The following is a 12,955-nucleotide window of genomic DNA, read 5'->3' on the forward strand; positions in this document are numbered from 1 at the left end:
CTGGAAAATATAACTCCGAATTTCCTACAATCTCAGCTCCACTTTCTCCCGCGCTCCGGTCGGGGGCGGGAACCTTGTTATTGTCACGTGGCCGCGAGGGCTACAGGCCGGGCTGGCCAATGGGCGCGCGCGGGTCTGGGCAGCACCGCCCCTCGGCTGCGGCGCACGGGGACTTGGCGCTCGGCTGAAAGGAGGAGGCGAAAAAGTTTCTTTTGCGGGCAAGAAGGGCTTCGGCGCGCGGACGCTGCTCCCACTGCAACTCTGCCACAGCTGGCCGTTGTTTTCGGTTTCCCTGTCGCTGCCCCGGGGCACGAAAGAGCTCTGCTGTCTGGACTGAGAAAAAAGGGGCTTACCTGCGAGCGCGAGAGGGGGGCGCGCGCACGCGGCCCCGAGCGCCGGCGTCCACTCCCGGCTGGAAGTTGGTGCCGGACCCCGAGTGCCCACCGCCTGCGGAGACCCGGGCCGAGCGAGAAGCTGCGGGACCACTATGGGCGCGCCAAGGCTCCGCGCGCTCGCGGCGGCGCTGGGGCTGCTGCTGTGCGAGGTGCTGGGGCACGCGGGCCCGGCCAGGGGCGGCGGCCTCGAGGCGCTGGGGCCGCCTTCTGGGGTCGGCGCTGAGCACCAGTGTCCGGCTCCGTGTCGCTGCCTCGGGGACCTCCTGGACTGCAGTCGCCAGCGGCTGGCGCGCCTTCCCGAGCCGCTTCCGTCCTGGATCGCTCGGCTGTAAGTATTCTTCCAACGGGCGGAGGGGGAACCGCTTGAGTTTCGGGACTGCAGGCTAGGGGCCAGGATGCTAGGCGCGCAGCAGCTTTTTCCGGGGCGCCTCCTCTTGGCCCAGGCCTCGAGCGGCGCCCCGCGGGGATGGAAAAGGAGCTGACCGGGCCTCAGTCCCTCTCCATCCCCCGGCGCTTGGCGGACTGCGCAGGTGGGCCCTGGCCTGCCCCACCCGGCCGCCCTTGGGCCACAGGACGGAGCCACTGACAACTCCCGGGGGCAGAATCTGCGTCCTGCGCGGAGCTCGCCTAGGGGGCTCAGATGCGCGCCTTGCCAGTCCGAGGTGGGAGAGCTGACACCCTTCGGCCGCCCTGATTTCTCTGTTCTCACTTTACGAGTACGATCCCGCGGCTCAACTATAGTTTCTAACAGGTTCAAGTCACCTTTTGCGTTCCCAACACTAGTAATCGAGTGCGCTCTTTCGTTTGGGAAGCCTTTTCAACAGTTATGGCCCTTAACCAAGCAATGGTAGACATCATTTTGTTGTTCTTTACCCTCGCTTAATTTCGCGTTAGTAAATTCCATAAATTCCCCTCTTCGACCAAACTGTAGCACATCCCCATTCCGGTAAGAAGTTGGCAAGACTGAGCAGTAGATATGGAAGGGAAGGAACTGGAGTTTTTTCAAAACCGAAGGCGTGATTTCTGTGGCTTCTCAGCGCGACCAGGAGGTTTAGGAGAGAGCGCTGGGTGCTGTTATGCAAGTTTTTGGATGCTAGGTATGAAGTCTGAAAAACCTGAAATCACTGCCAACGGCGTGAAAGAACAAGGAAGAAAATGTCGTTTAGTTGGAAAGGCTAATTTTTTCCAAATGTCGTCTCCTTGTTCTCTCCGAGCCCTCGTTTTGTTAAAATTGGGGGACTGGTGCAAAATGTTAACAGTCAAAACTTGTATTTCTTTCTTTCTTTTTAAGTAGCTGTCCTGTTGAAAAAAAGCAAAAGTGCAGTCCATTGTTAACACTCAGATTTGGGCCTAACAGAGTAGTAGTGGAGATTTGAAACTTTTGAAACTTATCAACTATCCTAACATTCCAAATAGTAGTGGTAGAAAGTTTGGACAGGTTGTTTAAAAAACTGTGTTTTTAAATCTCTGTGCTCACTGAAGTCTTTTTTTGTGGAATATAGAATTGTCAACTATGGGAAAGCATATGCTTTGTGTTGATGTGCCTTAATTTTTAAAAAAGTTTAGAGCGTTTTAGATTGGTCTGTAATCTCTTATCGTGGGATGTCTTGTTTAGTAGTTTTTTTTATTACAATTGAAGAAGGAGATAAGGACTTTAACCTAAAACAGGGAGACTTTCAATTAGTTGTGGCTAATTCTGTTCAATTGCCTCTTGTGGAGGTCATGCTGCCTTATTCATGAGATGTGAATGGCTCTATTGACAACATGTGGAACTGAACATTTGAATGACTGGAGGTGAACACTTATAAATAATAGAGGGTTGAGGAAGAATGAACATAGTGCTTCCTGGGGTGTGTTTAGAAGGGCCAGATCATTCACGTGCTCTAACTTTCAGTCGTCTCCCGAGTTAAGTGACCTGTCGGATCATGCCGGCGTGCAATATATTTTTGTGTGAATGTCTTTTTTTAAAAATTGGACGTCTTAAAAAAAACTGTAGTGCTCTTGATTAGAAGTTGAGTTAAACCAAAAGGGGCTTGATACCTATTTAAACATTGTCTTAAAAGTAGTTGACCTAATTAGGATTTTGTTTTCCAGGTAATTTGGTGGCACACTAAAAACAAATTACAGTTTATTTGGTTAGCGCAATCTTTAATTACATTTCCGCCAGCAGTAAATTGTCTCAGTGCAAGTCCACATTCCTTAAATGTATGTGAAAATAAGTTCCACTTGTGCAAATAAGCGCTAGGTCTGTTGTCGGAAGCCCCACCCTGATCACTCACTGGACAGCTCTGTCATTCTTGTACATGTGTGACTTTTAACCAACTTTGTAGTTGTCACCAAACCATGTGGTCCAGGTTCTTTATTGTAAATGTTTCTTTTGTTTGTGCCTAAAGCTCTAGAGGTCTCCTCTCTCCACCTTTGAAATGAGCAGAAAAATGCATAGAATTGAGCTTTAACTTCTCTATTATTTGGTGTTTGGAACAGGAGGCATAAGATAGCTGCTGCTTAGATTTTACTTAATTAGAAAAGCTTTTCGGTAGACTGGCCCCGAGTTTAGAAATATGTAACAAAATGCATGTTGTTCTTCCCCACATCTTAACTTCCTTTTCCTCAGGTAATTAAGAAAGTCAAAGTTTGCCTTAGAAATATTTCATGAGAACGTTCTTCAGAAAAAGTTTGGGGCATAGCTTTTGTTTCATTTGTTCAATTGGCAAGTTAAAAATTTAATCTCTTTAATACACATGTGTGTATGTATTTTTTCCACTTTATTCACTTGTGATTTAGGGCCATAAGAATCCCATGGGTGAAAAGTTGAATTGTTTGAGCTGTAAAATAATAATATCACACTTCTCTTTTAAAAAAAAAAGGAACTTCTAATACTTTAATGAAAGTGGCTCTTAAAACGGTCACTATTTGAAGCATCCCTTACAACTCTCTTTAAAGGCAGACTTGAGTTTACATCTAGACTGTGTGCTTGCAAGGAGTTCTGAACCCAAAGAGGAGGGCTAGTTAGAATATGTTTACTTAGGCAAGGGAGGGAAAAGTTGCCCAGTTGTCAGTAAGAGCTTCAAGTAGTTTTAAAACCTCACTGGAATTTCAGAATTATTTGTCTTATCACAACAGAAAGGTTTGGGTTAGCTGAGCTCAGGCCAAAAAAAAAAGTCTGGAAGGTACTTTGCTGGTGTGACTTCTTTAGTGTCTGCCTGTTATAAATCCTCTGGTCCGTACAGAACTGGGGCTGGGGTTGGGGGGTAATAGTCCTTCTGGTTTTCACAGCTGTTTTTCTGTATTTTCCAGACGAAATCTTGAACATAGCTGGCTGATTTATGAGTCACTTTGGATCAGTGTCTTAAAACAGCTACAGCCCTGGCTTTTTGTTTTTCAGCTTTCCAGATTTCTGCTGAATTAGCAGCTCTACAGGCCCCAGTGGGGTTGATTAAGAAGCTGTGCCGGATTTGCATTTTAAAATTTGACTTGGAAGTCAGATGTCCAAATGCTAAAAGGAAGAAAATGAGAACTGGGACCAAATGTTGTAAATGAATTATTTTCATATATATTTACCCGCTTTCTAATATGCAAGAAGAGAGACTTCTCTCTCCTGTGTAGAGTTTGGTTTTCAAGTGTTTGGGCAGCTGAGTTTTGGGTAAATAGTTAACACCTCTCTGCCTCACCACCTTTCCCATTTATTAACCCCATTACAAAAAGTTTTTTTAGAAAAGGTTTCCTGGGGAGGATGTTCATTACTGGAACTCTAAAAACAAAGAATCTGCCTGCCTTACTGACTGTAACGGGATTTCAGAAAACATTGACATTATATAAGTTGAATCTGTTTTTAGTGGTATTTTTAGTGATCTAGCCATAAAAAACAATACAAGGGAGGATTTACAAAAATGTGACATCCTTGGATCATTTCTGAAACATAAACTGTATGAAACCTAAATTTAAGTGCATTAAAAGTTTCAAGGCTTCAAGTATTTATTAGCAATAAGAGTCACTTCAGTCACTGCTTTTTCTCTCCCACATATACTGTGGTTTTAATAGTACACAAAACTCAGGAATGAAAGTGTGTTGCAGTAACTGAACTGTTTCAGGCTGCCTGCTCCTGCTTATGGATCAGAAATGAGGGGTCCCCAGCATGTGTTCTCTGAAGACAGTTTCTCATTTTAAAGGTCTTTTGTTGGAGATTTCATCCCACTGCTGGTGAGGAGGAGGAAAAAAGTTGAAGCATTCCATCTTTTTTTAACTTTTATTTTTCTCACAGCGTGGCCCTGAGAAAAATGAAAGAGTGGAATTTTTGTTTTTTTCTCATTAGAAAGGAAATCACCTGTGTGAGCTGGAAATGCCAGATGGGTGCCCCCTTTCCTCTGAACAATAGGGATGCAGCCCAGTAGGCTGAGTGCAACGTTCTTTAGTTAAGTGAGTCTAAATGAGCCTTTCTGTTGATTCAGGCTACCTCCCAGGTGAAGGCCTCTTTTTCTTGGTTGTTTTTTTTAAAGCCCGTGGGAAATCTGTGACTGTCTGTGGTGCTAAAAGCACACAGGTTTTTGTCTGAATCCGAATGTGAGTCGTTGGACTCACGGTTTCCTTGATGAACTCCAGATGGACTCGAGCTGGGCTGTGAGGGAAAGTGTCTGGCTCCAGCGTGGGGAGCATGCACGGCAGTGGTTGTAATTGCAGGACTTTTATAGTTTAAAGACTGTGCCAGGTTTTTTTTTTCCTTCATGTTATAACTCTACCAGAACGAATCTACTCATGTCTGTTACTGTCCGGTAGGTCTTTGGGCAAACATGTTTCAAATAAAACCTTTGCAAAAAAAAAAATTACTCTTTTTTTTCCTTTTAGGTGAAATAGATCCAGGTTTATTCTCAAAACAAAAAGACTGAAAAAGGATCTCTGATTTCTAATTGTTTGTTAATGAATGTACACAGAGTAACACTGGGCTTCTCTGAATGTGATTTCTCTGCCTTTTTTTTTTGGCAGGGGACAGGCAGGGGGAGTGGCATGCTTACATATATAGCACATGGTTCTTGCTCTTCTCCAGTCAAGTTTGGTTATCTCTAATTTGGGTTATTTAAAAATCTTCACTTTTAAACACTGAAGAAATTAATCTGGTAGGATTGGATACACATTTTTCAGTGGGAGAGCTTTCGCCCATCCTGTTTGTCAGGCTGGCCTTCAGTAGATGTTCAGCCCTGTCATTTTCTTTAGGCCAGTTTGAAGGCACATAGTCAGTATTACCAAGTATTTTGCCAGATTTTGTTTCACACTTTGACTCTTAAATGCTGAGCTGATGGCCTGTCCTAGAACACTGAACATGTAGGAGTTTGGTTTTGCTTTCTTTTAAATACTAATGTCCTGTAGAAATGTTACTAAGTTATAAGGAACCTCTGAGTTAGAAGCAGTTTTATTTTAATGATTGAAAAGAAACCTGATCATGGGTTCTGATGATGCTGGGAGGGATTGGGGGCAGGAGGAGAAGGGGACAACCGAAGATGAGATGGCTGGATGGCATCACTGACTCGATGGACGTGAGTCTGAGTGAACTCCAGGAGATGGTGATGGACAGGGAGGCCTGGCGTGCTGCGATTCATGAGGTTGCAGAGAGTCGGCCATGACTGAGCAACTGAACTGAACAGTCTGCTTAATTGTGTTAGGTGGTTGATGTGCTTTAAATTACACATTATATTGAGATATTTAGATTTGGGGAAATTCAGGAAAGCAAAGGTTGGGTTGTTTTTACCCTCGCAATACACGCACACACACATACACACACAGAAGTTGGGTTGTTTCCTACCCTCTCAACACACTCTCACACCCCAGTACTTTAAATAACTCGATGCCTTAAACCAGGGAAACATATGTATGAAAAGCAATTTTTACTTTCTTTGATTGTAATAAGGACTTTGATACTTAGTTTTACGATAATAAAAAGGTTTCTTTAGACATTTTAGTTTCAGCAACCTGCCTAATTAGCCACTTTTCATAAGCTATGACTTCATCATATCAAGTTGGAAGTGAGGAGATGGCAGGGGGTGGGGAGGGTGAGGCAAAACAACCAGTTCACAAAGATCTGTTCACCCTGGGCCAAAAACCATCTCCTAAAAACATTTGCGGGCTTGGAGCATTTGAATCTGCCAGTCTCCTAAACCAATTTTGTCTTCAGAGTTTGTATTTTGGATTTTGCCCTCTAGTTTATGCACAGGATAGACCAATTATTTCTCATGTTGTAGCCGGTGTTGAGAGAGAGAGAGTTCATAAATCCACTCTGTCTTGCACATCATTAAGCACTGTTAGTGATTTTTGGAAACTACTTACAATTTTATTTTTGTCCCCCCCCCCCACAGGGACTTAAGTCACAACAGATTGTCTTTCATCAAGGCAAGTTCCTTGAGCCATCTTCACAGCCTTCGAGAAGTGTGAGTTCAGCTCTTTGCTGTTTGAGGTTTGAATCAAATATATTACCCAGCACAGTATTTGATTGTAAAGAGTATTTGGGTTACAATAATTATTGGGTTGAACCGAAAAGTTCATTCAGGCTTTTCCATACCATCTTACAGAAAAACTGGAGTGAACTTTTTGGCCAACCCAATATTTAAAACCTTTAACTTGGGAGAGGGATCTTTCAATGAATTTATAACGTTTTCACCTTTACGGAATACAGATTGTGTAATCAGCTTCTCTTTCTCTCTCTCTCTCTTTGGCATTTATAGGAAACTGAACAACAATGAACTGGAGACCATTCCAAATTTAGGACCAGTTACAGCAAACATTACACTTCTCTCCTTGTAAGTGGATGTTAGAAGGATTTCACATGTATGTTTGCATGGACCGTGGGGAGCAGTTTCATATGGGCTAGACTACAGATCTTTCAAGCACAATATGCTTCCTTTAAACTGGTTAACTTGTTTCCCAGCCCCTCTCTCTTTTTCTCTCACTCCTAAATTTTGAGTATCATTGTAGCAAGGATGCTTTATACATTGCCATCCTTCGCTGCTGTGACCTCCAAGATTCAGAGAAGCCACCTTCACACGCCAGAGATGTGTATTTGATTCTGGTAGTCTAGGACTTAAACCCTGGTATCGCTCAATGGTTGGCATGGGATCTATAGATCCAGCATTATATAGTTCTGTGGAGAATAAGCTATTTGGGGAGGAGAAATGGAGTTGAAAGTATTGGGGTATCCTCTTAAGTGTGGCACCTGCAGTGGAAATCAAGTTGAGAAACATCAAATCAAACTATCCACTTCATACAGTTAAAATTCAATAGGTGATTAAGTTAGAAGTATCATTGCATGTCTTTTTGCATATCTGAGTTTTCAAATAAGATTAAAATTGTGTTACATTTTTCTGTATTATTAGGTCATGATGTGTTTATACTTACACATTGGAGATGTTTTAGAATAATTTTGACTTTCAGCCTTTAAAGTCATTTCGAAGGAGCATGGTTTGATTTCTGAAATGAAGTAGTTTACCACATCCATCTTGATTAATTTAAAAATACATTTAAGCCACTGAAGTTAAAAATGTTTTCCTTCTTTAAACAACTTAAGGGAAAAAAACACCATTGTTAGTTGCATCTGGGAAAGGTGTTGGGAGGGTTGAAATTATACAGTAAATTTCAGGAAAGCTGTTCAATTAATTAAAGTGATCACTACCCAATTGCTTACATCTGGTGATTTATAGAGGTTTGTTTTTACTGAGAGCCCAGGTCAGCTAAGTCACGGGTGCAGCCGCTGTGTCTGCTTTCCTCTGTTTGAATAAGAACTGAGTGACATTTGATACTGATGTGGTTTTTCCAAAGATCAGAAACAGAAAGGAATAAAAAAAAAGTTGGTATTTGACAAATAAACACTGAATTTAAAGAAAGATTTTTATGCTAGCATACATACCTGTTTTGTCTTCCCCAATTGCTTAAAATGTTGGAGTCTGAATGGAGCACTGCTTTTGGTGTCTTTAATATCTTTCGCTGTTCTCATTTGACCAAGGGGGCCTATTTAAACCCCAGGGAATGACACTTCTTTGCCCCACTGTCCTTGCCCTGTGTATTGGCAGATCCTGTCAGCATGTTGAAAGGGTCTTGAGGGTCGTTGCATGCTTCATGGTTGAGAGGGTCTGCACTGGGGTTTTAGAATCTGGGTGGGTTGAGGAAAAAACAGTATTCATTTGGGCATGGTATAGAGTTGAAAGCAAAAGAACTTGTAAGGAAATTAGAAAGTTCTATCAGAAGTAAATAACCCCGGTGGTTTTACATTTTAAAGCTATAATTTTGTAATTAGAAAACTGAAATGACATCTGGAAAATTAGAAACCTTCAATATTTGAGCTCTTCTCTGTTTTGTTTGCCTTTCACCTTAGTGGATGCTGAGTAATCTTTCCTGAATTTGAATAATCTCACTTTGTTTTCCCTTAATTTGTTGTAGTGCATCTAACCAGGGGTTGCTTTGTTCCTCCAATAAAATGGTAGATCCTGTTTATTACTTAGATTACATAGACTCTATAAAGAGTAATTTACCTCATGGGCCTGCTAATTCAATGTGCATAGTAAAAATTGTTTTTATACTTATGAAGTGTCTTGAAAAATTTACTTTCCTGGCTGTTCTCCTCTATAAATGTTTGTTTTCTTCTGTAGGCTTTTTTTTTTTGTAAGACACAGTCATTGTTTCTAAAGCACTGCTAATTTCTGTCTGGCATAGGGTAGACTGTTTTAGTTTATATAGATGCACTTGAAAAATAACCAGAGCTGAAAGTCAGTACTTAAATACATTTCTGAAATTTCAAAAGAAGCAAATTGTTAAACTGCATAATGTGGCTCAGATTGGAAATTTGCTATGGCACCACCATTAAATCCCATATCTTTTCAGTAGGTCCCCAAACTGACTTCTGTTCAGATTTTTAAAGAAACATTTTGTGAGGGAAGACATTTTTCTGGGTAATTTGTACAAGTTAAATAATTTGAAGATGTGTTAAAGAAAAAAAAAACTCAATTGTAGTCTTGAGCATAAGATATTTTACATTTTTATTTATTTATTTTTGGGCTTCACTCGGTCTCTGCTGCTGCACATGGGCTTTGTCTAATTGCAGGGAGCAGGGACTACTCTCTCGTTGTGGTGCTCAGGCTTCTTGTGGTGGCTTCGAGCTTTAGAGTGTTCAGACTTCATTCGTTGGGGCACGTGGCCTTAGTTGCCCCGTGGCACGTGGGATCTTCACTGACCAGGAATTGAACCATGTCTCCTGCACTGGCAGGCAGATTTTTAACCGCTGGACCACCAGGGAAGCCTGAGCCTGAGGTTTAATGTCAGCGCCCATACACTTGCTGCTCTGTGTGGTGGGGGCTCCTCCTAGCTGGGGAGGTTGGACGCAGGGAAGACTGTGCCTGGTAAGACCCTCCTCTTCTCTCAGCCGCAAGAGCCAGCAGCTAATACTGGGTCAACTGTCACCCCTTTGCCAGAGATGATTTCAGCCAGGGACCAGTTCTGGTAATGTCAAGGAAGCCTGGTAAAATGCCAGCATCTTGGGATGATGGGTGGATGAGCATTGAGCTTCCCCTCTAGCAAAGCTCATCACCATATTGGCGAACTTTCAGGATGTGAGAGACCTGAATAGGCTTGCTTTCCTCTGAATCCCACAAAGCACTAGTTCAAAAGTCTGACATGCTAGGAGCAAAATGTGGTTTGTGTTTTGTGTTTACTTTTCCTCATTTCCTAGCCACACATGGCAGGATAGTATATTTTAAGGGAAGAAATGGAATAAATTTTTGGAATGAGCATATTCTGTACTAAAACTGTTGACCTGGCATAAGCAAGGTGATTTTATCAGATGTAATAGTTTCTTCTGGCTTCTTGTCACGTGGCATAAGCTGTCCAAGCATTGGACGTTTTTGTTTTTCTCTTTTTGTGGGGAGCAGACATGGGAGATCTTATTAGTTCGCCTATCAGAGATCAAACCCAGGCCCCTTGCACTGGAAGTTGTGGCAGTCTTAACCACTGGACTGCCCGGGAAGTTGCACATTGGACATTTTTGAAACCTGTGGCCTGAGTTAGGGCAGATTTGAATCTGTAAGTTATGTAGCATTACTGTTGAACCGAAGAGGCCTTATTGGTCATTCAGTAGAGCTAGTTGGGTCTTATCTTGATTGATGGTTTATATGATACTGTCCAAAATGCAGATGCTTTGCCTGGTATCTTAAGACCTGAAAAGATTTAAGTCAGGGAATGTCAAAGATGTACCTAGATTAATGCTTTTTGGTGGGGCCCAAGTAGATCCATTTAAGACATCTACCTTGCTGAGACTCTGCTATTACATAAATATTTCTGAATTACTGATAGAGTCAGCTTATCATGACCAAACAAGCCTTTTCTCATTATCATCTCAAAAGTGGATCATTTCTCTGAAGTCCATCCTTTTCTTCATAACCTGCCATTTTCCCAGAGATGACAGTATCATCCTTCTAGGGAGGTTATCATAAATATTGATCACTTTGCCAGTGGGACCTCAACATGTGTGATCTATGGATGATGGACTGCCATTGAAGAAATTTAAAGAAAAGTGAGATGATCAGTTTTGCCGTTGGAAGATATCACTCAGACTCTAGTGTAGAGAATGGCAGTGGCCAGGAGAGGGGCTTAAAGGAGCCAGATGATGAAGCAGCCACTACAGCTGCCCTGGAGCGATGGTGGCGCTGTTCTCCTGCAGTGCAGCTGCCATCAGTTCAGCAGAACAGTGCTTGGAAGCAAAACTCAAGGTGAATGGCTTACAGTTAATTGCCAGCTCTTCTCTTTGCTGGTTTGCAACCTTGGGCAGGGTACAGTCTGCACTTCCTACTCTGTAAAATGAGAATAATAGTGCCCACCTCATTGGATTGTTGTGAAGACTGGTGGGGAGAATACAGTGAAACCGGCCTGCCATGGACTGAGTGCTCAGTGGAAATGAGCCACAGGCATGGGGATGACGTCATTCATTCAGCCAGAATTTATGGAAGAAACAAACGGTGCCAGCTTCTGTTTAGTGTGCGGGGAACAAAGCAGAAAAACTTCCTCTTATTGTGAAGCTTCCATCCAAGTGGAGGGATGAGAGAAAATTAGTAAACAAACTTTAAAAGATAACTTCAGTTCTTCGATAATGGCTGTGAAGAAAAAGAAAGGGCAGAGGGATAGAGAGCTAGGTCAGCTGCCCTTTAGGGTGGTCGGGAAGGCTGATTTCTGAAGATTTCCAAGACCTGCTCTGTGCTCAGTGCTGTGCGAAGACGGAGGTTCAACCCTGAACAAATTAGAAGTTGTGCCATCTTGGGGCTGACCTCAGGGAAAGAGAAAGGGAATAAAATAAGTGGAAGATGTGGTCAGAAGATGCTAAGTCCTGGGGAGAGAGGATGTAAAGGAGTGTGTATGGTAGACAAGGAGGGGGGTTTACAGTTTTAAATGGGATTGAAGGGAGCGGCTCACTGGGAAGGTAACACTTGGTTCAGAGCCTGCAGGTGAGGGAGGGAGTCATGAGAAGTGTCCTGAGTGGTATGTGGGGGGAGGAAGGGGCCCTGTCCTTAAGCCTCCCTTGTCCTGTTCCAGTCCCTTCTTGCCTTGTATATTCACCTGTGACATGGCCATAAAATGACTTTGTCTTATTTTCCTCCTCTATCATGACGCCTCTGGGGTTGACTCTTATTTTCCCTAGCGCTTAATGCAGGTTTTATGGCATACATACAAACATACATACATACATGCACACATGCGTGCTCAGTCGCTTCAGTAGTGTCCAACTCTTTGCGACCCTATGGATTGGAACCTGCCAGGCTCCTGTCCGTGGGGATTCTCCAGGCAAGAATCCTGGAGTGGGTTGCCATGCCCTCCTCCAGAGGATCTTTCCAACCTAGGGATTGAATCTGCCTCTCTTATGTTTTCTGCATAGGCAGGCAGGTTCTTTACCACTAGGGCCACCTGGGAATCCCCCATGGCATACAATCAGTGTTTAATTAATATATGAATTGAATTAGGGAGTATTTATGGAACAGCACCTATACTTAGTAGTATTCAAACAAATCTCCTAGAGACTTAGTCCATAGCAAAGGCTAAAAATTTACAGTGGAGATAAAGAGTACCTGTATCTTACTGCTGTTCAGTTATGCATGCTTGGCAATGAATAAAATAATTGATAACCACAATAATAATGATTAAAGGAAAGAAAAACACAAGAGAATTTAAGTAGCCAAAGGATTCAACTCACCAGTCTTAAGTGGTGATCACATGTCCTGGAGTGTGTGTGAAATGAAAGTGTGCAGTAGATAAAAGCTCCCTTTCTGTTTGTCTTTCTCAGTTTGTCTGTCTCAGCCCATGGAGGATGACTTTGGTCTTCAGAAATAGAGATGTTTTCTAGCCTGTTGGGCCTGAAATGCATGTGAATGAACTATTTCATCATGGCTTGAAGTAAAAATTCAGAATACAAAACCACAAAACACAAAATTGATCTATCCAAACACCAAAGGGAAAACTGGCCCTACAGGAATTATTGAGACACAGGATACATGTCTGCATAAAAATACCTTTGCTAGTGGTTCAAGGGCTTCCCCAGTGGC

General features: G+C 42.8%; 1 protein-coding gene across 1 annotated transcript in view; it reads left to right on the forward strand.

The window, feature by feature from the left end:
- Positions 1-487: 487 nt before the first annotated feature.
- The window catches only part of LRIG3 (leucine rich repeats and immunoglobulin like domains 3), a 50,826-nt gene continuing 38,358 nt past the window's right edge, over positions 488-12,955 (forward strand). Inside the window, exons 1-3 of the mRNA XM_052640194.1 lie at positions 488-723; positions 6,740-6,811; positions 7,106-7,180. Of these exons, the coding sequence (XP_052496154.1) occupies positions 488-723; positions 6,740-6,811; positions 7,106-7,180 (383 nt within the window). The remainder of the gene's footprint in view (positions 724-6,739; positions 6,812-7,105; positions 7,181-12,955) is intronic.

This window comes from Budorcas taxicolor, chromosome 5 (genome assembly GCF_023091745.1).
Source record: "Budorcas taxicolor isolate Tak-1 chromosome 5, Takin1.1, whole genome shotgun sequence".
NCBI classification, from domain to species: Eukaryota; Metazoa; Chordata; class Mammalia; order Artiodactyla; family Bovidae; genus Budorcas; species Budorcas taxicolor.